This window comes from Pantherophis guttatus, chromosome 2 (assembly GCF_059756535.1).
Source record: "Pantherophis guttatus breed Tessera chromosome 2, ASM5975653v1, whole genome shotgun sequence".
Classification (NCBI taxonomy): domain Eukaryota; kingdom Metazoa; phylum Chordata; class Lepidosauria; order Squamata; family Colubridae; genus Pantherophis; species Pantherophis guttatus.
In genome coordinates, this window is record NC_142064.1 from 277,707,296 (window position 1) to 277,734,862 (window position 27,567).

Below are 27,567 nucleotides of genomic sequence, written 5' to 3' on the forward strand. Positions count from 1 at the left end.
TAAATTAGTTTTAGTTAATTAAAATACTCCAATTAAAACCCTTAGAAAAACTAAAAACTGAAAAACTCCCAAACTCAACATTTGAGTCCATTGTCCTGCCCTTTGGCATAACAATGAAAATTATTACTGAACTGTAACAACCCTTGAAATATTTGAAGACAGTTACTGCACTTGCTTTCAACCTTGTTGCAGGCTAAATAAACCCAGTTTCTTTTAACTGTTTCTTCTGGTTGTTGGTCATCAGCCTCTTGCTTATCCTTTTCTGAATGTGTAATTGTCCTTTCTGTGCTGTGGTGCAGCTTTCTCAGGACTGGGGTGTGAAAATGCTGAAGAAAGGCTTACCCAAAGAAACAAATTGGCTGGACAAAAACTAGTTGATGGCGGGCTTTTTTCTTTCTGGCAGCCAGCAAGTTCTTGCTGCCAGGTGAGAGACTTATATAGATCTATTTCTGGCTCTTTAGCCATCATCAGTAAGCCACACCCGCATCTAATGTATCCTCCCTGTAAAGCAGTGGTTCTCAGCCCTGTAAAGCAGTGGTTCTCCCTGTGGGTCGGGACCCCTTTGGGGGTCGAACAACCCTTTCACAGGGGTCGCCTAAGACCATCGGAAAACACATATTTTCAATGGTTTTAGGAATAATTTTATGGTTGGGGGGTCACCACAACATGAGGAACTGTATTAAAGAGTCGCGGCATTAGGAAGGTTGAGACCCACTGCTGTAAAGGTACAATATCTATTTTCTTACTTCTTCGTAGGATTTCGTAGAAACCTCCTGGGACCAAAAACGGGCCACGGGGTGGGGGGGCACCACACCCCCGTGGCCCGTTTTGGCGCTGGGGGAAGCGCCAGACTCGAAAATCAGATGGCCAACAGGAGACGCGCGCACATGGGCAGTGGAGCTGAGCTGGGCGACAGCTTGCTTGCCCAGAGAGGGCTCCACGTGCTACGTGTGGCACACGTGCCATAGGTTCACCATTACAGGTATAGGGTCTTCTGCTTGACATTGGAATTGGACTAGAAGACCTCCAAGGGTCCTTCCAACTCTGGTTCTGTTCCGTTCCGTTCTATTCCTACTCTAGTCCTATTTTAATTCTACTCATTTAATTTCATTTTCTATTCAGTTCCTAAGAAGGCCAAAGCAGGAAGAAGCAGCTGAACCCTGACATTTCTTCGCAAGGAAAAAACATTTGCGTACCTTGCATTCTTTCCCTTCCCATGAAAAATTCTGGAAGAAGATGCTAATAGAATCTGTTGTCAGGCAAACTTTCCAGTCACATCCTGATCAGGCCTTGTGCACAATCCAGGGTTGTGTGCAAACCAGAACGTGCGCTTTTTTTCAGTAGTAATGCAAACATTGCCTTTCCTCAACACACTAACCCACAAGACATCCGTTTGGCCTTGGGCTCAACACAACATCAACATGTTTTGCAAGCAAATTCAAAATTAAATGATTTTGATTCAATTTCAAAATTAAATAATTTGTAAATTTGTAATTTTTTAAACTATATATATATATGTATATTTCCCATCCACTCAAACATAGCGTAGCCCTGAATCACAACTCACAGTTCCTGATTTATTTATTCCATCACACTTATATACCACCCATCTCACTAAACGACTCTGGGCATTTTACAAATAATGGCCGTTTCCTTCTTCATCAGTAAGTGTTGATGCCGATGATGTAAAGACAAGTCAGATATTTATTAAATTTATGGATAACTTCATCCAAGCATACAAGCCTTTTAAAGCATAATACTGTAAAAAAAAAAGTAGCTAATTTAAAATAACCAAAATACAAAAATATAAATAATAGATTAGGTCAACCTTCCTAATCCTAGAATGATGCTCATTGGGAACTCTAATCCCAATTTATCTAAGGAGCATCAGAGTATTGAGCTTGATGAATGCATACCAAACATAGTAGTGATGTTTGTACGAATATCAGGGAGAGGTGTTGAGTAGATGACCTATAAATTCCCTCCGGTCTTACATTCGGTGACACGTTTAACCAATTCAGTTATAATTCCAGTGTCCTCATTCATTGGCCTGCTAAATTTGTGTGTGTTAAACCAGTCCACTTGGCTAGCTGACAATTCAGTGTACTGTGTGAATTCAGATTATAGAAGCTGAACCGATACATCTGAACGCAGCATGTTAGCTGCAATTCAGTTCAGAGAGTATTAACTCTGACTATTGGTTTAATTCAGGAGTCAAAACAACATTCTGCATAAAGAGGGGCCATTCCTCTCCCACCCTTATTATTCATTTTAAAAGTTCAGTGTTCTGGTTTTATGATTGGTTAAATTAGTACAGATAATACCACGGGAGGCTTTCAAGAAGAGGCTGGACAGCCACTTGTCAGAAATAGTACAGGGTCTCCTGCTTGGGCAGGGGGTTGGACTAGATGACCTCCAAGGTCCCTTCCAACTCTGTTATTCTGTATCTATTTTCTTTTGAGGTGATTGCAAAAGGGTTTGCCCTTGCCTGCTTCCTGGGGTTGTAAGAGGATGATCGGCCCAATGTCACGCAGCTAACTTCAGGCCCAAGACAGGACTAGAGCTCACAGTCTTACACTTGAGCAAGAGGGTCTCCCAAAAATCTTCCATGGCTAAGGGATGACTAGATCTTGGATCTTCCTGCTCCCAGGCCAAGAGTTTAGCCATAATGGCTCTCTTCGCCCTCCTTTGTTCCTGTGCAACTCAGCATTAATTTAAAATCATTCTGTTATGCTATTTTATAGCTGAGGCGTCCTTGGTGCTCTTGAACTTGGTTGTTTTCTTACAGACATTTCATTACCCAAACTAGGTAACACCCTCAGTACTATTCTAACTTAATCAGACTAGCCGAGGGGTCAGCAACCTGCGGCTCTGGAGCCGCATGTGGCTCTTTCATCCCTCTGCTGCGGCTCCCTGTCGTCAGTCGGCTGCACAATTGATAGGGCTTTTTGGTTAGGACAGGTAGAGGAAAAGCGATGCCATGCTAGGAGGAGACTCTATGGTGGGGGAACCGGACTTCCGGTCAATAGAGGAAAAAGGATGCCGCGCTAGGAGGAGACTCTATGGTGCAGGAACTGGACTTGCAGTTGGCAGAGGAAAAAGGACGCCGCACCAGGAGACTCTATGGTGAGGGAATCGGACTTCCGGTCAGCAGAGGAAAAAGGACACCGCGCTAGAAGGAGATTCTATGGTGGGGGAACTGGACTTCTGGCTGGCTCCAGCATTCAACGGGGGGCTTCCGGTTAGGACCTTTGTGGCTCTTTGAGTGTTTAAGGTTGCCGACCCCTGGACTAGCCTGATGATTTCATTTTAACCCCAAGCTACAAATGTTCCCCTTAATTGGTACTTGATAGTTCTTCGAATTGTGAGACCTCAGAAAACGGCCAACAGTACTCAAAATAAATGTGTAAACAGCTTGAACGCTTCCTGATGGGTTTTTTTTTCCTCGAGCTATGCACCAGATCCTTGAGGAGCACCAGGGATTCACAGCAGATCCTCTATGGAAATCTCCTTTGCTCTGGTTTTATCTGCCAAGTGGGTTTCGTAAAAGGAAGAGGAGGAAAAAACAGTGTATGATGTTAAAACATCAAATAGTCCTTGTAGAAAGTAAACTAGTAAATTCCCAGGGCTTGTTCAGTCAGCCGGTCCCTTGGTCCGTCTATCTTCTACTTAGTCTTAGACTTATAAGCTGCTTTAAGTACAGATGATTCAAAGTGATGCACACTTCAATTCTGTGGGAAAAAAGAAAGGATTAAAACAATGAATAACAATAGCACAACACAATCACCTAAGTAATAACAAGAATGTAGGATTCTGATTCTAATACAGAAAATTCTTAAAGTGAATAGAAAGATAAAACCAGAAACTTTGGGGGGGGGGAAAGGGGTGAAATGCTCCCGGTTCGGACCGGATCGCCCGATCTGGTAGCGATGGAGGCAGGTGGTTCAGAGAACTGGTAGCAAAAATACCTGCCCCTCCCCCCCATGCCCAGCTGAGCCGCACAATCATCAGAGGCTTTTTTTTTTACTTTTAAAAGCATTTTTTCTACAACCTCTTCGGCTGAAAAAATGCTTTTAAAAGTAAAAAAAAAGCCGCTGATGATCACGCGGCTCAGCTGGGATCGTCAAAGGCTTTTAAAAGAAAAAAAACCCTTTTTTCTTTTAAATGCCTCTGACGATCCAAGCTGAGTTGCCTGATCGTCAGAGGCATTTAAAAGAAAAAAAGCCTCTGCCTATCAGGCAACTCAGCTTGGATCGTCAGAGCCTTTTGAAAGCATTTTTTTAACAACCTCTTCACCGAAATGTTTTTCAAAGTAAAAAAAAAAAAATGGCCACGCCCACCCAGTCACATTACCCCAAGCCACGCCCACAGAACCGGTAGTAAGAAATTTTAGATTTCACCACTGGGGGGAGGGGCAGCTTAATGGAAAAAGACTTGGGGGAAAAATTTGGAACTCTGATCTTGACGGCACAAAAATGGAAGGACATTTTGATTCCCCCCATGGATGAATGGCTACAAAAGTTGATGCAGCTAGCAGAGATGGCTACATTAAACATTTTGATTTTTTTTAAAAAATATTTTATTTATTTATTTATTTATTTATTTATTTATTTATTTATTTAATTTCTATACCGCCCTTCTCCCGAAGGATTCAGGGCGGTGTACAGCCTGATTAAAAGCACAAAGACAGACAAAATTTAAAAATAATTAAAATTATTAAATGATAGGCTCAATTTAAAACCCCAAATTTGAAATCCCATTTTTAAAAACCCAATTAAAATCTTTATCTTGATAGCCCAGCCTGGCGGAACAACAAGGTTTTGAGGGCACAGCGAAATACACGGAGATCAGAGATTTTACGAATTTCTGGGGGCAGTTCATTCCAAAGGGCTGGGGCTCCCACAGAGAAGGCCCTCCCCCTGGGTGTCGCCAGCTGGCATAATTTGGCCGATGGCACCCTGAGGAGACCCTCTCTGTGGGAGCGGACTGGCCGGTGGGAGGCTACTGGTGGCAGAAGACGGTCTCGAAGGTATCCAGGTCCAATGCCATGGAGCGCTTTAAAGGTGGTACCCAACACCTTGAATCGCACCCAGAAGACCACTGGGAGCCAGTGCAGCTCATGCAGGAGGGGTGTCACGTGGGCACAACGAGTTGCGCCCATAACCACCCGCACGGCCGCATTCTGGACCAGTTGGAGCCTCCGGGTGCTTTTCAAGGGGAGCCCCATGTAGAGAGCATTGCAGTAGTCCAGTCGGGAGGTAACAAGGGCGTGAGTGACTGTGCGCAAGGCGTCACGATCCAGAAAGGGCTGCAACTGGCGGATCAGGCCAGTTGATATAAGTACCACCCAGGGTTTGTTCTCAGTGAGATGGGCTGCTATATAAATTTGATAAATAATAAACAAATATTTTTCTTGTAGAACATTCTATTCCTGCCCCTGATAAAGAAATGTGAACCTACAGATCTACATCCCCTACTTACCACTGGAGGACTTTCAAAATCCTGTCTGCTGGCTGTAACAAAGAGATGAGAAAAATCAAGATTTTGGAGGAAAACAGCATGTCCCTTTTAGTCAAACAATAGATCACATACACGAAACGCAAACTCCTGGGCGTCTCCCACATGTACACGTTTTAAAAACATAAAAGGGTTTCTTCTTGCTATCTGTCATCTCATGTCAACCACCATATAGAATGGAGATCTCCAAATTGGGCCACTTTTAAGACTTATGACCTTCAACTCTCATGTTGGCTGGGGAATTCTGGGAGTTGAAGTCCACAAGACTTCAAGTCGCCAAGTTTGGAGACCCCTGATCCAGAACAGGGTTTTTCCAAAATCTGTTCGGCATGGAATGTGATGGACATCATTAAAAAAAAAAAAAAAGCCAATGCAATCAAATACAGCCAAGCCTCGATAGTAATTTATCTAAAATATAGCAGGAAAGCAAAGATGATGGCCCCTATCGTTCCCTATAAAAATACCTCAGACCAGGGGTGAAATGTAAAATTTGTTACTACCGGTTCTGTGGGCGTGGCTTGGAGGGGGGTCATGTGACTGGGTGGGCATGGCCAACTTTTTTTATAAAAGAAAAACTTTTCAAAGCATTTTTTCTAATGCTTTGAAAAGCCTCTGCCGATCAGGCAACTCAGCTGGGATCATCAGGGAGGCTTTTTAAAAAATACCTCTCTGCCGATCAGGCAACTCAGCTGGGATCGTCAGAGACTTTTCAAAGCATTTTTTTTTACCACCTCTTCGGCCAAGAGGTTGCAGAAAAAAATGCTTTGAAAAGCCTCTGACGATCCCAGCTGAGCCGCGCAATCATCACGAACTGCCCCCGGAAATTCGTAAGATCTCCGACCTCCGGATGTTTCGCTGCGCATTGAAGACCCTGTTGTTCCGCCAGGCTGGACTATCAACACAATAGTTTTAAATTGGGGTATTTAAATTTATTGGGGTTTTAAATTTGAGCCACTTTATTTAATTATTTTAAATTTTATATTGTTGTTTTGTCTGTGTTTTTAAATAGGCTGTACACCGCCCTGAGTCCTTCGGGAGAAGGGCGGTATAGAAATAAAATTATTATTATTATTATTATTATCAGAGGCTTTTTTTTTTTACTTTTAAAAGCATTTTTTCGTCGGAAGAGGTTGTAAAAAAACTGCTTTTAAAAGTAAAAAAAAAAAAAAGCCTCATGATCGTGCGGCTCAGCTGGGCATGGTGGGGGGGGAGGGGTTGCAGGGATTTTTGCTACCGGTTCTCCGAACCACCACCCGCCATCGCTACTGGATCGGGCGATCCGGTCCAAACTGGGAGCATTTCACCCCTGCCTCAGATGTGTGTGTGTTCTCCTGCAAAAAAATAACCCTGGTTGTCGTTTTGCTCATGTTGGCCCCTTTCCCACAAGTTACTCTTCCCCAGCACCATTTTCCTCTGTTTTCCCCAAACAAACTCTTATGCAAAGTTTCAGGGGGATTATTATGGCCAGCCAACAATTAGCTTCATTTATTGCCATTTTTCTATCTCTAGAGGTTAGTCTCTGGATCAAGGCTGGAAAAAAAACTAATAATAAAACATATTGTGGTTGGCTGATGGCCACAACGTTTGCTACAGCCTCTATATGTTTCACTCGATTTTTCTTTGTGTGTTTTATTGTGAATTGCCCAGAGAGATTTGAATACTGGGCAGTTCAGAAATTCTAACTAATCAATCAGTCAATATTGATTAAGGTTATTAATCAATATTAAGGTTGACTCAGCCTTCCATCCTTCCGAGATAGGTAAAATGAGGACCCAGATTGTGGGGACAATAAACTGACTTTGTATAAAAAAGAACACCGCTTGGGGGGGCCGAAAGCCCTACTAAGCAGTTATATACAAAAGTATGAAGGCTATTGCTTAATGCATTGTAAGCCGCCCTGAGTCTCTGGAGAAGGGCGGCATATAAATCGAACAAATAAATAAATAAATAAATAAATAAATAAATAAATAAATAAATAAATACATACATACATACATACATACATACATACATACATACGTACTTCTACAGGTAATCCTTGATTTACGACCACGATTAAGCCCCAAATTTCCGATGCTAAGCAACACAGTTGTTAAGTGAGTTTTGCAAAAGGAGATCACATGACCCCAGGACCAGGCAACCGTCATAAATACAAGACAATAGCTAAGTATCCAAATTTTGATCCTATGGCCAGGGAGATACTGCAACGGGTTTTAAATGTGAAAAATAGTCATCAGTCATGTTTTTTGATGCCGTCATAACTTCTAACGGTCACTAAATGAAGGGTTGTAGGTTGAAGACTACCTGTATGTAGCAGGATCCTATACAGGTGGTCCTTGACTTACAACGTTTCATTTAGTGACCATTCAAAGTTACAGCGGCACTAAAAACAATGACTTATTAGAATTAGAAATCTTTATTGGCCACGTGTGATTAGACACACAAGGAATTTGTCTCCGGTGGATAAGCTCTCAGTGCACATACAACAATAGGGATAGATGATTATGACCATTTTTTTTCACACTTATGACCATTGCAGAATCCCCAACATCACACGACTTACATTTGGGTGCTTGACAACTGACTCACATTTATGACGGTTGCAGTGATCCTCTTTTGCGACCTTCTGACAAGCAAAGTCAAAGGGGAAGCCAGGTTCTCTTAACAAGCATGTACTAAGTTAACAACTGTGGTGATTTCACTTTAACGACTGTGGCAAGAAACGTCGTAAAAATGGGGCCCTTAGCAAATTTCTCACTTAGCAGCATAAAATTTGGGCTCAATTGTTCGTTTTCTTTTGTTTGTTTTATTAGATTTATATACCGCCCTACTCCCGAAGGACTCAGGGCGGTGAACAGGCACAAAATAAAATACATAGATACAAAAGTTAAAAGACATAATTAAAACCAGATTAAATAATTTAGCCCGGGACAATTAAAAATCCCAATAATTTAAAACAGATTAAAATTTTGATTTAAAAGAATTTTAAAACAGGGGAGAAAACTAGGCCAGGCCGGCTTGCTGGAATAGGAGAGTCTTAAGAGCACGGCGGAAAGTGCGCAGATCCGGGATCCTCCGTATCTCTGGGGGGAGCTCGTTCCAGATAGTGGGTGCCCCCACAGAGAAGGCTCTCCCCCTGGGGGCTGCCAGTCGACATTGTTTAGCTGACGGCACCCGGAGGAGCCCCTCTCTATGAGAGCGTACCGGCCGGTGGGAGGCTGCTTGTGGTAGTAGGTGGTCCCGTAAATAACCAGGTCCTAAGCCATGGAGCGCTCTAAAGGTGGTGACCAAAACCTTGAAGCGCACCCAAAGACCACCGGGAGCCAGTGCAGCTCGTGCAGGAGAGGTGTCACACGGGAGCGCCATGTTGCTCCCATAACCACCTGCGCAGCTGCACTCTGCGCCAGTTGGAGCCTCCGGGTGCTCCTCAAGGGGAGCCCCATGTAGAGAGCGTTGCAGTAGTCCAGGCGGGAAGTGACGAGGGCATGAGTGACCGTGCGTAACGAGTCCCAATCCAGAAAAGGACGCAACTGGTGAATCAGGCAAACCTGATGAAAAATCCTCCCGGTCACGGCCGTCAAGTGCTCTTCTAAAGACAGCCGTGAATCCAGGAGGACACCCAAGTTGCGAGCCCTCTCTGTGGGGGCCAGCGATTCGCCCCCAATAGTCAGCGATGGCATCAACTGACTATATCGGGACGTCGGAAACCACAGCCACTCGGTCTTGGATGGGTTGAGCCTGAGCCTGTTCCTCCCCATCCAGATCCGCACGGCCTCCAGACACCGGGACATCACTTCAAGGGCATCGTTGGGGTGGTCCGGGGTGGAGATGTACAGCTGGGTGTCATCAGCGTCCTGGTGATGACACCCAGTTGTGATTGTAATTCGAGGACTACTTGTATTTCTCATGGCAGGGAAGCTGTTAACCTGCCACAGTTTCATTTGGGCTAATCGGGATCGTTCCCCCTTCCATCCCAAAGGCAACCTGTACCAAAATTACATTTCAAGGTCACTCACCTGATGCTGTTCTGTATGGGCTTCTGCCACATTTTTCTGCAAAACAGAATCAAGAAGTCAGAAATTATGTTCCCACTTAGGGAGCCCTCAATTTCCCCTCGGCCTTTGGTAGAAGTTCAGAAGTTCAGACCTTCATTCCTGCAGCATCAGAAACTTCCCAGAGCTGGGCTGGGAAGTCGGAAAACCCTCCTGGAAGACGCGAATTGCCCCCAAATGCTGGGGTGTGAGCATGTCATTAGCTAACCTTGGCAGGTTTAAAGAAGCCTTGATAGTACAGGGGTTTAGTGCACCCTGTTATTAACACAGCTGCCTGCAATTTCTGCTGGTTCGAATCTCTCCAAGGCTCAAGGTTGACTCAGCCTTCCATCCTTTCTAAGGTAGGTGAAATGAGGATCCAGTTTGTGGGGGCAATAAGATGACTTTGTATAAAATATACAAAAGAATGAAGGCTATTGCTTAACACACTGTAAGCCGCCCTGAGTCTCCGGAGAAGGGCGGCATATAAATCAAATTAAAAAAAAAAAAAAAAAGCTAAGCAGGATCAATGTTCATTAATTCTTAGACATCCCAAATTCAGTTTATAGCCCCTGGATTTCTTAGTGGTCTCCCATCCCAGCACTAAACAAGATGAGCTCTGGCTTGTTTCTTAAAGTCTGCCAAGTTCAGCTCAGTGCTGCTACCAGTTAGGCAGAGGAGTTTCCAGAGCCCAAATCAAAGCGACCACGTTCAGTCACCATCCTCAAAAACAAATCAGCCTAAATATTACCGCTTAAGAGGGTGTTTTAGAACCTTGCCGGCTTGAAGGCGCATGGACTTCAACTCCCAGAATTCCCCAGCCAGACGTCCATGCATCTTCAAATGCCAAGGTTTCAGATACAGAGTTGGAAGGGAGCTTTTACTGTAGGTCATCTAGTCCACCCCCTGCCCAAGCAGGAGACCTCACACCATTTCTGACAAATGACAGTCCAATCTCTTCTTGAAAGCCTCCAGTGATGAAGCTCCCACAACTTCTGAAGGCAACTTCTGATCCATTGGTTGATTGTTCTCACTCTCAGAAAAGTTCTCCTCATTTCTAGGTTGAATCTCTCCTTGTTCAGTTTCCATCCGTTATTCCTTGTCTGGCCTTCAGGTGCTTTGGAAAGTAGCTTGACCCCCATTTTCTCTGTGGCAGCCCCTGAGATATTGGAACAGTGCTAACATATCTCCTCTAGTCCTTCTCTTCAGTAGACTAGCCATGCCCAGTTCCTGCAACCGTTCTTCATATTGAAGAATATTATTGAACTAATAAAATAAATAAATATGTTTTAGCCTCCAGTCCCCTAATCATCTTGGTTGTACTGCTCTGGAGGCTTTCTAGAGTCTCAACATCTTTTTTATAGTGCGACCAAAACTGGATGCAGTATTCTAGGTATGGTTTTACTAACGCTTTATATAGAGTTTATTTATTTATTTATTTATTTGTTCAATTTATATGCCGCCCTCCTCCGAAGACTCAGGGCGGCTTACAATGCACTTATAACAATAGCCTTCATTCTTTTGTATATACCTGCTTATTAGGGCTTTTAGGTTTAGGTTTATTAAATTTGTATACCGCCCTTCTCCCGAAGGACTCAGGGCGGTGAACAGCCAAGATTAAAATACATACAATATAAAAATTAAGATGAATTAAAACAGAATTAAATCAAATTGGCTTCCCAAAATTGCCCATAAAATAACCCATTAAAATTTTAAGCCAGCCCGGTTTGCTGAAATAGGAAGGTTTTCAAAGCTCGACGGAAAGTACGGAGGTCCGGGATCAGTCGTATTCCTGGGGGTAGCTCGTTCCAGAGGGCGGGTGCCCCCACAGAGAAGGCTCTCCCCCTGGGGGTCGTCAGTCGACATTGCTTGGCCGACGGCACCCTGAGGAGACCCTCTCTGTGGGAGCGGATTGGCCGGTGGGAGGTTATCGGTGGCAGAAGATGGTCTCGTAAATAAGCGGTGGCCCCCCATAAGCGGTGTTTCTACAAAGTCAGCTTATTGCCCCCACAATCCGGGTCCTCAATTTACCTACCTCGGAAGGATGGAAGGCTGAGTCAACCTTGAGCCTGGTGAGATTTGAACTCGCACTAATTGCAGGCAGTTGGCGGCTAAGTGCTACATAACAGCACTTAGTCCGCTGCACCACCAAGGCTCTGCACCAAGAGTTGTACTACTTTAGGGTATCATATGGACCAGTTCTCCAGGACTTTCAGGAGATTTGGAGGCTGTGTTTGGGAAGCTTGTGGAAAATGCCAGATTCGGGGGGAATGGATTGGCAGCATGTCAGATGGGGGATTCTAGAGTTAAAGTTCAACAATGTTCAAACTGCCAAGGTTGACAAGCACAATCTTAGGATATTACATAGGATATTGTGTAGACCAGGTGTCCAAAAGCAAATCAACCTCAACATTATGACTCAGAGCAGTGTTTCTCAACCTGCTCAATTTGAAGATGTGTGGACTTCAACTCCCTGGCTGTGGAATTTTGGGAGTTGAAGTCTACATTTCTTCAAATTGACCAGGTTGAGGAACACTACCTTAGGGTATTATGTAGACCACGTCTCCAGGATCTTCAGGAGGCCATGTTCAGAGGGAACTTGATCAGAAAGCTTGTGGGAAATATCAGGTTTGGGGCTGGAGGTTGGCAGCACCTCCTACATGTTTTGTGAATGTGTTGTGGCCCATTAGCGGCCTGTGCAGTTACTAGCTGATTCCAACAGCGAGGAGGCTGGTGTGGTGCTGTGCCAACAGCCTGTGCAGTTGGCACTCGAGTCGGACAATGAAAAGGTTGGAGATGATGTGGTGCCAGAGGCGGGGATTCAGCCAGGGCCTTCAGAACCTCCAGAAGCTCCCATAAGTGAAGAGGAAGAAGAGGAGGAGCCTCTTCTTGATGCACAAGTGCGCAGAGCTGCGAAAAGGCAGGAAGGAGGTCTCCTCGAGAGTAAGGTTTGGGATTAATTGGCCACCCCCCTAGCCTATTTAAGGAAGGACAATGACTGATGCAATTTACAGGAAACAACTTTGTTCAAATTCCTTCACGTCTTGATTCCAGGAAACGTTTGATTTGGCTCTTGTTTCTCTCTTATCAGTTTTCCTGCAAATTGCTTCAGGGCATTCTGCCAACCACAGTAAGATTATGCTTATCTGAAATACTGTGCCTCAGAACTGAGTTATTATTCTTTGAATTCTTGTCGGCTGTTAATGAAGTTAAATTAACAGCCCTTGTTCAGAAAAGACTGATTTATTGTACTTGTGTTCGAACAACTACTAAGAAAGCTCATTACTAAGGAGTCTTTAATTAGTAAATTAAAGTTTGTATGGACTTTGTGTGTGCTGTGTTCTTTGGGGTCCGTAGCTGGGGCAGAACAGAATGATGCACCTTGTGCCCACCCAAGAGATACTTACTGACGTAGAGACTCACTCCAACAGCAATGAAGACTGTGGTCACCACACCCCCGACGACTCCGGCCACGAGTCCCATGTTGGAGACAAAGGCTGTGTTAGAAAAAGGATAAAATGACTAGAAGTGTCCTTGAGATTTTTCTTCCCTCTAATTTCTCAGTCTTAGCAAGAGGGCAGCGAAGACTGAGTTAACTGAGCCATGGTGCTCTAAAACAGTGGTCCCAAACTTTCTCGCTTTGTGGACTGATGGTGGGGGGGGAGAGGGGGTGGTTCTCCACGAGAGGCAGGTGAATGCAGCTCCATTTATACAAGTGGTGGGCATATGCGCCCCACCACTTGCTCAAATGGAGCTGTGGATGCATCTGTGCTCACCCGCTACTTCCGTGCTCGGTTCTGACCAGGCCACAGCCTGGTACTGGACTGCGGCCCAGGGATTGGGGACCCCTGCTCTAAAATATTCCTAATAGCAGGGACAGAACCTCTGATCCAGGGTGATAATTGATTTGTTGAAGGAGGAGCGAAATAGCCATTTTTCTGAGATGTTTTAACTCTGCACTGAGCAGAGGTGGACTGGATGACCTCATGGGAACCTTCCAACGCTAAGATTTTGACACACAATTATTTATTTTATTTTATTTATTTATTTATTTGATTTGATTTGATTTCTATACCGCCCTACTCCCGAAGGACTCAGGACGGTGCACAGCCAAACAATAAAACACATACATACAAAATTTAAAAGTAGAATAAAATCAAATTAAATAATTTTGGCCCCGACAAATTTAAAACCCCAAACTTTTAAAACCAATTTAAAATTGAATGTATAAAATACTAAAAGATATTTAAAAATTAAAAATCTTTTATAAAAGGGAGAAAATTAGGCCAGGCCCGCCTGGTGAAATAGTAAGGTCTTTAAGGCGCGGCGGAAGGTGCGCAGATCCGGGATCCTCCGTATCTCTGGGGGGAGCTCGTTCCAGATAGTAGGTGCCCCCACAGAGAAGGCTCTCCCCCTGGGGGCCGCCAGTCGGCATTGTTTGGCTGACGGCACCCGGAGGAGCCCCTCTCTATGGGAGCGTACCGGCCGGTGGGAGGCTATTGGTGGTAGTAGGCGGTCCCGCAAGTACCCAGGTCCTAAGCCAAAGGTGGTAACCAAAACCTTGAAGCGCACCCGGAAGACCACCGGGAGCCAGTGCAGCTCACGCAGGAGGGGTATTACATGGGAACGCCATGTCGCTCCCATTACCACCCGCGCGGCCGCACTCTGCGCCAGTTGGAGCCTCCGGGTGCTCCTCAAGGGGAGCCCCATGTAGAGAGCGTTGCAATAGTCCAGGCGGGAGGTGACAAGGGCATGAGTGACCATGCGTAATGAGTCCCGATCCAGAAAGGGACGCAACTAGCGAATCAGGCGAACCTGATGAAAAATCCTCCCGGTCACGGCCGTCAAGTGCTCTTCTAAAGACAGCCGTGAATCCAGGAGGACGCCCAAGTTGCGAGCCCTCTCCGTGGGGGCCAATGATTCGCCCCCAATAGTAAGTGATGGCGTCAACTGACTATATCGGGACATCGGAAATCACAGCCACTCGGTCTTGGATGGGTTGAGCCTGAGCCTGTTCCTCCCCATCCAGATCCGTACGGCCTCCAGGCACCGGGACATCACTTCAAGGGCATCGTTGGGGTGATTGTTAGATAGATAGATAGATAGATAGATAGATAGATAGATAGATAGATAGATAGACAGATAGATAGACAGATAGACAGACAGATAGACAGATAGATAGACAGATAGATAGATATGTTAGGAAATGGTTATTGCCTAATTGGTTGGCCAGGAAATATATAAACCAACATTGTATGTTTGTATTATGTGAATGTATTATGTAGCTTTAAGAACTGTGCTGAGTCATTCTGCATCCTGATTGGCTGAGCTCTGTAGCCAATGTATTTAAGGAGAGCTAAATTATGGTTAGTGTGGACACTACACCATTTTACCTGCTGCTACGCTGTTACTCTTTTTGATCTCTCTCTGGTCAACTGTTTGATCATGATTAGTTATTTACTGCTTTCTGATATTTATTGAACTGTTTTTATATTGTTCCTGAGTGTTCCTTGTATTTTTCTGCAAACTGGTAAGAACATTGTGTATCCCTGGATTGATCTTATATTCCACTTTATATGGCTAAGACTTGGATTGTTAAAGGACTATGATTTTGCTTTTCCCTTAAAGTAAAATACTTTAAAACCCAGTTTGTCTGTATGTTATTCGCAATTACTCTCAAAACGTTTCCATGCGTAAAACTCTTAACGGTACTCTGCTTTATAAGCCACAACTTCGGGTGTAACTCAATAATATCCTTAACAAGATAGATAGATAGATAGATAGATAGATAGATAGATAGATAGATAGATAGATAGATAGATAGAGATGATAGATAGAGATGATAGAGATGATAGATAGAGATGATAGAGATGATAGAGATGAGATGATAGAGATGAGATGATAGAGATGAGATGATAGAGATGATAGATAGAAGATAGATAGAAGATAGATAGAAGATAGATAGAAGATAGATAGAAGATAGATAGAAGATAGATAGATAGTAGATAGATAGATAGATAGTAGATAGATAGATAGTAGATAGATAGATAGATAGTAGATAGATAGATAGTAGATAGATAGATAGTAGATAGATAGATAGATAGAAGATAGATAGATAGATAGAAGATAGATAGATAGAAGATAGATAGATAGAAGATAGATAGATAGAAGATAGATAGATAGATAGATAATTTTCCATACCATAACCCCACTCCGACTCTACACATCCACACACGTTCTTTCTTCTGGCCTCCCATAGGAGCCAAACTTTACACAACCACCCTTAAAATTTTCTCCTCTTTCAGAAGGCCTTAATTTACCCACCAGCTCAGATTTCCACAAAGGTCTGAGTTGCCAAACACACTGGACTAGTTCAAGGGTTCATCTGAACTTAGTTCAGGTCTCTTTAGGGCCTACCATGTTGAGTAAATCCAACCTTTGACCAAATTTATGGTCAACGCATTGGGTGAACCCAGTAAATGAGGGAACTTCATCACCACGTTCATTAGATTGTATGATCACAGCTATGTGAGATTTCACGGACACTTTTGCTCATGTTCAACTGGTTCCCCCCCACCCCCTTATTCTTACCAGGCTCCTTCCAAGCCACGATCAGAGGCTCTGGCAGCCCGGCATGCTCCACATAGCACCGATAGCGGTCCCTCTCCTTCGGGTCAACCTCGATGCTCAGCCAGGCATGGTAGGTCCCATCTGAGTTTGGAAGGACACCACCCCGGAAGGTGTCCTGCTCCCAGACTTCCCCATCCTTCCTCCAGGTGGCATCCACCTCTTTGGGATAAAAGCCGTAGATTCGGCAGATGAGGGTCTCCATACTGTTGTACTGGATCCTGCGAGTTACCATCACCAATGGGGGCTCTGTAGAGAACACAACACTGTCGAATTTTAAGACTGCACTTAACAGATTAACAGAGTTGGAAAGGACCTTGTACATCCTCTCTTCCAACCCCTGGCCAAGCAGGAGACCCTACACCAGTGATGGCGAACCTATGGCACGTGTAGCCATATCAGTGGGCATGTCAGCTCAGCTCTGGCGCGCATGCACGCACCAGCCTGTTGATTTTTGGGCCTTTTGGGCTCACCAGAAGTAGGGAAACAGAATGTTTCCTGCCTCTGGAGGGCCTGTGGGGGGTGGGGAAGGCCCGTTTTACTTTCTCACCTGGCTCCAGATCCTCTCTATGCGTCTGGGGAGGGCGAAAACAGCCTTCCCCACCCTCCTGGGAGGGGGGAGGGGGTCATGTGTGCATGCATGAGGCACATAAATTATGGGTGTGGGCACGCATGCACGTAAACCTCCCCCGCCCCCGCCCCCCGGCATGCAATGGCAAAAAGGTTAGCCATCACTGCCCTACACCATTTCTGACAAATGGCAGTCCAGTCCCTTCTTGAAAGCTTCCAGTGATGAAGCTCCCACAACTTTCCAAGGCAAGCTGTTCCATGGGTTGACGGGTTGAATGAGTCAGTGGTTAAAGTGCAGTACTGCAGGCTATTTCTGATGACTGCTGGCTGCCTGCAATTTGGCAGTTTAAATTTCACCAGGCTGAAGGTTGACTCAGCCTTCCATCCTTCTGAGGTGGGTAAAATGAGGACCCAGATTGTTGGGGGCAATAGGCTGACTCTGTAAACCGCTTAGAGAGAGCTGTAAAGCACTATATAAGTGCTATTGCTATTGTTCTCACTGTCAGAAAATTTCTCTTTATTTCTAGGTTGAATCTCTCCTTGATCAGTTTCCATCCATTATTCCTTGTCTGGCCTTTGAGTATCTAGGAAAATAGCTTGGCCCTTTCCTCTCTGTGGCACTGCTATCATGTCTCCCCGATCCTTCTCTTCACTAGACTAGCCACACCTAGTTCCTGCAACTGTTCATCATATGTTTTAGCCTCCAGTTCCCTAATCATCTTGGTTGCTCTTCTCTACACTTTTTCTAAAGTCCCAACATCTTTTTTACATTGTGGCAACCAAAGCTGGTAGTATTTTATTTTTATAAAGTACAAAATAAAATACAAGTATTTTATTTTTATAATTATAATGTACACTGAAGATGGCATTTAATTTCATTGTACGAGGTGCAATGACAATAAAGTAAACTAAACTAAACTAAATTTAGGATTGCATTGGCTTTTTTGGCTGCCGCCGCACACTGTTATCTCATATTTAAGTGGTTGTCCACTAAGACTCCAAGATCCCTCTCACAGTTACTACTATTAAGCCTGGTTTCACCCAGTCTATATGTATACTTTTGGTTTTTCTTGCCTAAGTGTAAGACTTTACTTTTCTCTACACTGAATTTCATTTTGTTAGATCAGAGGTCTTCAAACTTGGCAGCTTTAAGACTTGTGGACTTCAACTCCCAGAATTCTCTAATCAGCATAGCTGGCTGGAGAATTCTGGGAGTTGAAGTCCACAAGTCTTAAAGCTGCCAAGTTTGAAGACTTCTGTGTTAGATACTTCTGTAGCATGGAGACTTTGCATCACAGATCCCGCACTCTCCTATAACATCACCAACCCTTGGCTCCCTCCTTCCTTCCTCACCTTTCCTCAGCAGGGATTCCTTTCCATACACCATGCACTTCTGAAGCAGCTGGATACATTCGTGCTCCAAAAAGTTATTCCTGCTCTGGGCGATGAAAGGCTCCGCTTCCCACCTTCTCTTGGTCACCTGAGCACGGACGTCGACCGCGGTCCAGGTGAGGGTCTTCTGATCCAAGCTGATGAAGTCCTCTCCATCGTAGCCATACTGGTAAACCCCGCCCTTGTGGCCATCTTTGCTCAGATCGCAGCCGATCACGCGCTGCCAGCTGTGAAACCCTGCCGAGAAGATGGACACAGAACAGAAGTATGACACTCCCAGGAGAACCCGCTCACTGTCCCTATTCTTGTCCTCCTTTTTGGTTTCTTCTTCCACTTGGGTAGTTGAAAATGTACCGATTCAGCAGGAGTCAGGAGATAGTTTGGTAAACATCCAGCTGCATGCCACAATGGGCAGGTCCAACTCAAACATTTTTTTTTTTTAAATTTGATTTATATGCCGCCCTTCTCCGGAGACTCAGGGCGGCTTACAGTGCGTTAAGCAATAGCCTTCATCCTTTTGTATATTTATACAAAGTCATCTTATTGCCCCCACAAACTGGGTCCTCAATTTACCTACCTTAGAAAGGATGGAAGGCTGAGTTGACCTTGAGCCTGGGGAGATTCGAACTAGCAGTAATTGCAGGCAGCTGAATGATAATAACAGGCTATTAGTCTGCTGCGCCACCAGGCTCTTTGCCTGGTGGAGAGAATTGGAGAGAATCTCCAAGCTAGGAACCCCCTTCTCTTTTTTTTTTGTTTAGAACAGAGTTCCCCAACCTTTCTGGGTTGGCGGCCGAGAGTGGGAGGAAGGGGCAAGAAGGCATAGTTTTATGGGAGGGGCAAGCACACACATGCACATGCATGAACACAAGTTGCTCATGGAAGTGAGGCTAAGAGTGCGTGTGACGCAGAGGTGAAATGCTCCCGGTTCAGACCGGATCGCCCGATCCGGTAGCGATGACGATGGGTGGTTCGGAGAACCAGTAGCAGAAATCCTTGCCCCCCCCATGCCCAGCTGAGTCGTGTGATCATCAGAGGCTTTTTTTTTTTACTTTTCAACAAAGGCTTTTAAAAGTAAACCAAAAAAAAGGCTCTTATGATAGTGCAGCTCAGCTGGGATCGTCAGAGCCTTTTAAAAGCATTTTTTCTACAACCTCTTCAGCCGAAGAAAAAATGCTTTTAAAAGTTAAAAAAAAAAAAAGTTTACCATGCCCACCCAGTCACATTATCCCCCACCAAGCCATGCCCACAGAACTGGTAGTAACAAATTTTACATTTTACCACTGTTGTGATGATGCTCACACAAATGGGGCACGGATGAAATGCTACCGGTTTGCACCAGTTCGGGAGAACCGGTAGTGGCGGCGGGTGGTGGTTCAGAGAACCAGTAGTGGTGGCAGCGCGAGACTCCACCCACTCACCTGGACGTTGTTACTTCCTGGTTTTAACCGGGAAGTAACCTGTCGTTTACCCTCTGTGCGTGTGCAGAAGGGTTTGTGCATGCTCTGAGGGTCAAAGTGCGCATGCGACACGCGGGGTACATGCACTTCTGAACTGATCTTTATCTTTATCCTTATCTTTATTCAAATTTCTATACCGCCCTTCTCCTTTCGGACTCAGGGCGGTGAACAGCCAAAAAATAAAACATTTTATATACAAAAGTTAAAATAAATTTAAAATAATTAAATAAATTTGGCCCATTAATTTAAAACATTCCAATTAAAACCATATCAAAATTATTTAAAACCAATCATAAAATCAGGACAGCCCGGCTAACTGAAAAAAATAGGTTTTGAGAGCCCGACGAAAAGTCCGGAGGTCTGGGATCACTCGTATCTCTGGGGGTAGATTGTTCCAGAGGGTGGGTGCTACCACAGAGAAGGCTCTCCCCCTGGGGGTCGCCAGCCGACATTGCCTGGCCGACGGCACCCTGAGGAGGCCCTCTCTGTGGGAGCGAACTGGCCGGTGGGAGGCTATTGGTGGCAGGAGGCGGTCCCGTAAGTACCCCGGCCCTAAGCCATGGAGCGCTTTAAAGGTGATCACCAACACCTTGAAGCGCACCCGGAAGTCCACCGGGAGCCAATGTAGCTCGCGCAGGAGAGGAGTCACATGGGAGCGCCCCGTCACTCCCATAATGATAGGGAAGGTAAGTAGATTTCACCACTGAAGTGGGGCCGTGAGCACCCGCAACGCTCAAGGGGACGCTTGCGTGAATGGGCTGTGAGTGCTTGCATGAATAGGGCCACGAGTGTCCGTGATGCAAAAAAAAAACCCACACCAAAACCACAGACCACATTTTCTTTGCTAGCATTTTCTAACTGGTTCAGATTCTTCCTAAAGAGATATGGTTCTCTCTGGAGGCCAAAATCCATAGTTCCCAGCCCTCCCCGCCCAATGTCTTACCTCTGCTGGAGTTGTGGTAGCTGTGCAAGATGGCAAGGTCAGTTTTGAACCGCCGCTCCGTGGTGCTGACTCTCCGTGATGTCAGATCCCAGAAATGGGAGTCGTCCTCCTCCTCCTCCATTTTATGAAGCCAGGACATTTGGGGTAACATCCTTCTTGTGCGGGGGTCAAAATGTGCAGCGAGCTGGTCGTCCACATACGCCACCACAATGTAGCGGGGCACATCCTGGCTGGAGCCCATGACCAGAGTGTAGAAAATGCGCAATGAATGGGAGCCTGAAAAGAGCACCGGGGGGGGGGGGCAGGGAGAGAAAGGAAATTTGGGATAGAGGTGTCACATTTAACCCCCCGCCCCCGCCCTTTTTTATTTGGAACCAGCTCCCTATTTCGAGAAAGCCTCAATACAGCTAGTCCTTAACTTACAACTATTCAGTACAAGAACAGCGGTGGTGCAGTAGTTAGAATGCAGTACTGCAGGCTACTTCTGCTGCCTGCCGGCTGCCTGCAATTCGGCAGTTCGAATCTCACCAGTCTCAAGGTTAACTCAGCCTTCCAGCCTTTCGAGGTCAGTAAAATGAGGACCCAGATTGTTGGGGGCAATGACTCTGTAAACCGCTTAGAGAGAGCAGTAAAGCACTGTGAAGCGGTATATAAGTCTAAGTGCTAGATAGATAGATAGATAGATAGATAGATAGATAGATAGATAGATAGAGACAGACAGACAGACAGACAGACAGACAGACAGACAGACAGACATAGATCAGAGGTGTCAAACTCAAGGCCCGTGGGTCAGATCTGGCCGCGGTGGTGCAGTAGTTAGAATGCAGTACTGCAGGCTACTTCTGCTGATTGCCGGCTGCCTGCAATTTGGCAGTTCGAATCTCGCCAGGCTCAAGGTTAACTCAGCCTTCCAGCCTTCCGAGGTCAGTAAAATGAGGACCCAGATTGTTGGGGGCAATACGCTGACTCTGTAAACCGCTTAGAGAGGGCAGTAAAGCACTGTGAAGCGGTATATAAGTCTAAGAGATAGATAGATAGATAGATAGATAGATAGATAGATAGATAGATAGAGACAGACAGACAGACAGACAGACAGACAGACATAGATCAGAGGTGTCAAACTCAAGGCCCGTGGGTCAGATCTGGCCGCGGTGGTGCAGTAGTTAGAATGCAGTACTGCAGGCTACTTCTGCTGCCTGCCGGCTGCCTGCAATTTGGCAGTTCGAATCTCACCAGGCTCAAGGTTAACTCAGCCTTCCAGCCTTTCGAGGTCAGTAAAATGAGGACCCAGATTGTTGGGGGCAATACGCTGACTCTGTAAACCGCTTAGAGAGAGCAGTAAAGCACTGTGAAGCGGTATATAAATCTAAGTGAGAGAGAGAGAGAGAGAGAGAGAGAGAGAGAGAGAGAGAGAGAGAGAGAGAGAGAGAGAGAGAGAGAGAGGCAGATGGACAGACAGACATAGATCAGAGGTGTCAAACTCAAGGCCCGTGGGTCAGATCTGGCCGCGGTGGTGCAGTAGTTAGAATGCAGTACTGCAGGCTACTTCTGCTGATTGCCGGCTGCCTGCAATTTGGCAGTTCGAATCTCACCAGGCTCAAGGTTAACTCAGCCTTCCAGCCTTTCGAGGTCAGTAAAATGAGGACCCAGATTGTTGGGGGCAATACGCTGACTCTGTAAACCGCTTAGAGAGAGCAGTAAAGCACTGTGTAGCAGTATATAAGTCTAAGTGCTAGATAGATAGATAGATAGATAGATAGATAGATAGATAGATAGAGAGAGAGAGACAGACAGACAGACAGACAGACAGACAGACAGACAGACAGACAGACAGACATACATAGATCAGAGGTGTCAAACTCAAGGCCCGTGGGTCAGATCTGGTCCGTGGGGCCGGCCTGGAAACAGCAAAGGATCAGCCCACAGTGCCTTTGTCAGCAAAAGCGGAGCTTGGAGGGGGGGGCATACATGTCTCCCCAGCTCCGTTTTCTCTGGCAGAGGGCTGCAGGAAGCTGTTGTGTCCGAAAAAGGGGCACAGGGGAGCAACGCGTGACCCCCCCTTGAGTTCCATTTTTGCTGACAGAGTGCTATCAAAACAAACTAAAAACAAAACAAAATCTCTCCAAGGCTCAAGGTTGATTCAGCCTTCCATCCTTTCTAAGGTAGGTAAATTGAGGACCCAGTTTGTGGGGGCAATAAGCTGACTTTGTATAAATATACAAAAGGATGAAGGCTATTGCTTAACGCATTGTAAGCTGCCCTGAGTCTCCGGAGAAGGACGGCATATAAATTGAATTTAAAAAAAAAAAAAAAAAAAGGAGGAATGTTTCCCCTTTTGCATTTGAGCATACAAGAAGGGACAGGAAAGGAGAAAGGGAAAGACAAAGAAAAAGAAGGGAAGATGGGAAGGGAGCAAAGGAGGAAAAAGAAGGAAAGAGGGGAAGGAAGGAGAAAGGAGAATGAAGAGGGAAGGAAGGAAGGAAGGAAGGAAGGAAGGAAGGAAGGAAGGAAGGAAGGAAGGAAGGAAGGAAGGAAGGATAGCCGGCTAAGGAATTCTGGGAGTTGAAGTCCACAAGTCTTAAAGTTGACCACTTTGGAGACTCCCTGCTCTAAAATCTTGGCTACCTACGGAGGTATATCAGGAAAGATATCCTGCAGGGATGGTCCGAAAGGAGGATAAACTACATGCCCTCTAGTACCCCTTCAGTTCTACCCCAGGAGGTATAATACCATGCCAAAAGCCTGCAAAGGGTTTAACAACGTATACTTATTTCAGACAGATAGGATACGATCAGAGGTGGGTTTCAGCAGGTTCTGACCAGTTCTGGAGAACCGGTAGCAGAAATTTTGAGTAGTTCGGAGAACCGGGAGTAAAAATTCTGACAGGCCCCGCCCCCATCTATTCTCTGCCTCCCAAGTCCCAGCTGATAGGGAGGAGCTGGGGATTTTGCAGTAACCTTCCCCTGGATTGGGGAGGGAATGGAGATTTTACAGTATCCTTCCCCTGCCACGCCCAAATCACGCCTTCTCTGTGGGAGCCCCTGCCCTTTGGAATGAACTGCCCCCAGAAATGCGTAAGATCTCCGATCTGCGTATATTTCGCTGTGCTCTCAAAACCTTGTTGTTCCGCCAGGCTGGGCTATCAATGTAAAGATTTTAATTGGTTTTAAATGTGGGATTTTAAATTTGGGGGTTTTATAATTGAGCTAATTATTTAATAATTTTAATAATTTTAAATTTTGTTTGTCTTTGTGTTTAATTAGGCTGTACACCACCCTGAGTCCTTCGGGAGAAGGGCAGTATAGAAATAAAATTATTATTATTATTATTATTATTATTATTATTATTATTATTATTATTATTATTATTATTATTATTATTATTATTATTATTACCAATCCATGCCACGCCCACTAAGCCACACACACAGAACTGTTAGTAAAAAAATTGAAACCCACCACTGGATAGGATGGAACCTAGCCACCCAACCGGGCGAAGCCTCTGGAACTCGCTGCCACAGGAAAACCAAGCTGCCCGCCTCAGGTCTCCTTAGCCCACTCACCTGCACATCCTCCGCGCAGCAACAGGAGGGCCGCCGCGGACAGAAGCCCCAACCGGGCTACTGGGAGCCCCATCCGGATCCAGACGGCGAAATGCAGCCCGCATCAGCTGGCGGCGAAGGATCGGGACGAGGCTGCGGCCAAGGAGAAAGTTTATAAAAAGCGCCGGAGGGGGCTGAGCCCTGGAAAGGGAAAGTGGGGGAGGGGACTGAGCCCTGGAAAATGAAAGCGGGGGACGGGGCTGAGCCCTGGAAAGTGAAAGTGGGGGAGGGGGCTGAGCCCTGGAAAGTGAAAGCGGGGGAGGGGTCTGAGCCCTGGAAAGTGAAAGCGGGGGAGGGGGCTGAGCCCTGGAAAGTGAAAGCGGGGGAGGGGGCTGAGCCCTGGAAAGTGAAAGCGGGGGAGGGGGCTGAGCCCTGGAAAGTGAAAGCGGGGGAGGGGGCTGAGCCCTGGAAAGTGAAAGCGGGGGAAGGGGCTGAGCCCTGGAAAGTGAAATGGGGGAGGGGGCTGAGCCGTGGAAAGTGAAAGCGGGGGAGGGGGCTGAGCCCTGGAAAGTGAAAGCGGGGGAGGGGGCTGAGCCCTGGAAAGTGAAAGTGGGGGAGGGGGCTGAGCCCTGGAAAGTGAAAGTGGGAGACGGGGGGGGGGCGTCGGCTCCCTTTGGAGAGAAGGAAGGGAGACCCGTAGAGAGCTAGAAAAAGGAAGCGAAAGGAGACTTCGGGGCCAAAAATCTGCCAAGCCCCGAGCGCGGAGAGGAGGACTCGGCCCCTTAGATTGGGGGGGGGGCGAGGCATCGTGGGAATTTCCCTTGTTTGTTGCGGAGCAGGACAGCTCAATCCTCCGGGTGCCCCGAGAGGAAGACCCTCCTGCCCCCTTCACGGGTGGGTGATCTGATTCCAACCGAGTTCCTTGCGGGGGACTACAATCCCCATTTCCCTCTGGTCTGGGGATGATGGGGATTGTCTCTTAACACCCGCGAAAGGCAGCCGATTGCTTGGATCAGGGGGTCTCCAAACTTGGTAACTTTAAGACTTGTGGATGTCAACTCCCAAAAGTTGCCAAGTTTGGAGATCCCTGGCCTGGATAAATAAAAGTGGATTGGAGTCGGGTGCTCTTTAAATCTCTCTCTATATATATCTATATATATATTCCCTTTCTCACCTGCCAGCCCTTCCCGCTTCTTGTCTTCTCACTTTTGCCGACTTCTGACGCTGGTAGCCCACCAGCTAAACCCTGCGCCAAAGGCGGAAACGAATCCAAGCCTGACGCAAAGCGAAACCAAACTGCGCTTTGTGGCTTGAACCGTTGCTGATCGTGCCAGCTCAGCGATAGGCTCAGGCGTCCTTGGTACGTCTTGAAATCGGAGGGAAAGAAAGGAAAGAAAGAGAGGAGGAGGGAGGAAGTGGGAGGGGAGAGAGAGAGAGAGAGAGAGAGAGAGAGAAAGAAAGAAAGAAAGAAAGAAAGAAAGAAAGAAAGAAAGAAAGAAAGAAAGAAAGAAAGAAAGAAAGGAAAGAGAGAAGGGGGGAGGAAGTGGGAGGGGAGAGAGAGAGAGAGAGAGGAAGGAAGAAAGAGAGAGAAAGAGAGAAAGAGAGAAAGAGAGAAAGAAAGAAAGAAAGAAAGAAAGAAAGAAAGAAAGAAAGAAAGAAAGATGGTAGCCCACCCGCTAAACTCCGCGCCAAAGGCAGAAATGAATCCAGACAAAACACAAATTTGGCGCTTCGTGGTTTGAAGAGTTAAGTGCCAGCCTTTTCAAACGTAGTCCAGCGCCCCTCCTCCCCAACAGAAAAACCTCTTGGTGAAGAGTGTGTAGCATCTTCCAGAAGTGGCACTCCTCCACGCTCAAGTGTGAAACTCCAAGCAGGTCCTATCGTACTGGGCCACCATGTTGTGGAATGAAGGGACCAAAAAACATTCCTGGGTCAGCCACAGACAGTTTTTATTGCGCAAGGTTCAGAGCCAGATTTGTACCTGAAACTTTGAACCAGGAAAGAGCTCTGATACAACTGTTTTTATACATTTCTAAGACAGGATTCGGTGAGATCATGCATTTTCCATATATAGTCAACATACATCCGATTTTCCCTATATGGTTAACATACATTTGATAATATGTTCATCTAATTACTAAACCATTAGTAAACCATTATTTTTAGTTTATAAGATTATCTTAGCTTAGACAACCTTCCTTAAGTGCTTGTAGTTGCTAATGGGAAATTTACTGCTGTCCTTGGGTAAATTTATTGGATTAAGTAACTCTTTGTAACATGTATATCCTTGTGTCATTCACAGTGAGGTCACTCAGATGTTTTCCATATGGCTGTCCTTCTGTGACATCTAGGTCTCATCAGAAGATACATTACCACTTAATGGGGTTTAGCTGTTTTTAATGTAATCTCCAACAAGCACTTTTCTATCTTATAATAACGTGAATAGAGAGGGTTTCCTAGAGTTCATGTATCTGACTCTGTATGATTCCTTCTTTTATCCACATTAACCAGACAGTGGACATGTGGGGTCAAACTGGGGTTCAGGCACGCAAGCTGCTGCGTGCAGGGGTGGGCTTCAAAAATTTTAGCAAGGGATTCTCTGCCCAGTTGTTGAGTGGGCGTGGCCATGATGGGCATGACCTAGTCAACCTCCTGCACCATGGGGGGGGGGGGCGTTTTTACCCTCCACGGGCTCCGGAGGCTTTCCTTGAGCCTCCGAGAGGACGAAAACGGCCTCCCCAGGCTCCGGAGGCCCTCTGGAGGCTGGAAACGGGCCCATTTCTGGCCTTCCCAAACTTCCTGTAGGCCTGTTTTTCACTCTCCCTGAGCCTCTGTGTGCGCCCTGCACTTACCTGCATCCAAGTGGGGACGTGGGGACTCCTGGGGTGGGCGGGGCGAACCAGGAGTGGGATTTGGGGATTCTCCAAACTGCACAGAATCTTAGCTAGAGGTTCTCCCAAACCCCTACGAACCCCCAGCAGCCCACCCCTGGCTGCGTGGAACTCCAAGGAAAGTGGTTCAAGGACCTCCTCACCAGAAGTGGCTCTGCCCAGCTGTTTCCAGACTCAGCCAAGAGATGCCTGGGACTTCCCTGGCCAATTTCCAGGATAAGCATCCCAACTGGAATCCTCCCAAGTACAGGTAGCCCTCGACTTACAACCACACTTGGGCACCCCAAATTTAGGTCGCTAAGGGAGACATTTGTTAAGTGAGTGTTGATCCCGTTTTACGACTTTTCTCGCCACCTTTGTTAAGTGACACAAATTAGCAACATGGTTGTTAAGTAAATGTGGCTTCCCCGTGGACTTTGCTTATCAGATGGTCATACAAAAGGGGATTGCATAACCCTGGGACACTGGAACCATGATAAATATGAGTCAGTTGCCCAGCATCTGAATTTTGATCACATGACCATAGGGATGCTATAACGGTTGTAAGTATACAAAATGGTCAAAAAGTCACCTTTTGGTCGTTGTAACTTCAAAC

General features: G+C 46.0%; 1 protein-coding gene across 1 annotated transcript; it reads right to left on the bottom strand.

Moving 5' to 3' along the window:
• Nucleotides 1-1,685: 1,685 nt before the first annotated feature.
• On the bottom strand, nt 1,686-25,855 carry LOC117658380 (major histocompatibility complex class I-related protein 1-like). Its single transcript, XM_034406512.3, has 9 exons — nt 25,256-25,855; nt 24,103-24,234; nt 20,541-20,816; nt 18,099-18,374; nt 16,140-16,424; nt 12,956-13,045; nt 9,534-9,569; nt 5,482-5,513; nt 1,686-3,731 (listed from the first exon to the last, which is right to left on the bottom strand). Exons 2-9 carry the CDS (start codon nt 24,173-24,175, stop codon nt 3,726-3,728), a joined length of 1,074 nt encoding a protein of 357 aa, XP_034262403.2. The 5' UTR covers nt 24,176-24,234; nt 25,256-25,855; the 3' UTR covers nt 1,686-3,725.
• Between the last annotated feature and the right edge of the window lie 1,712 nt (nt 25,856-27,567).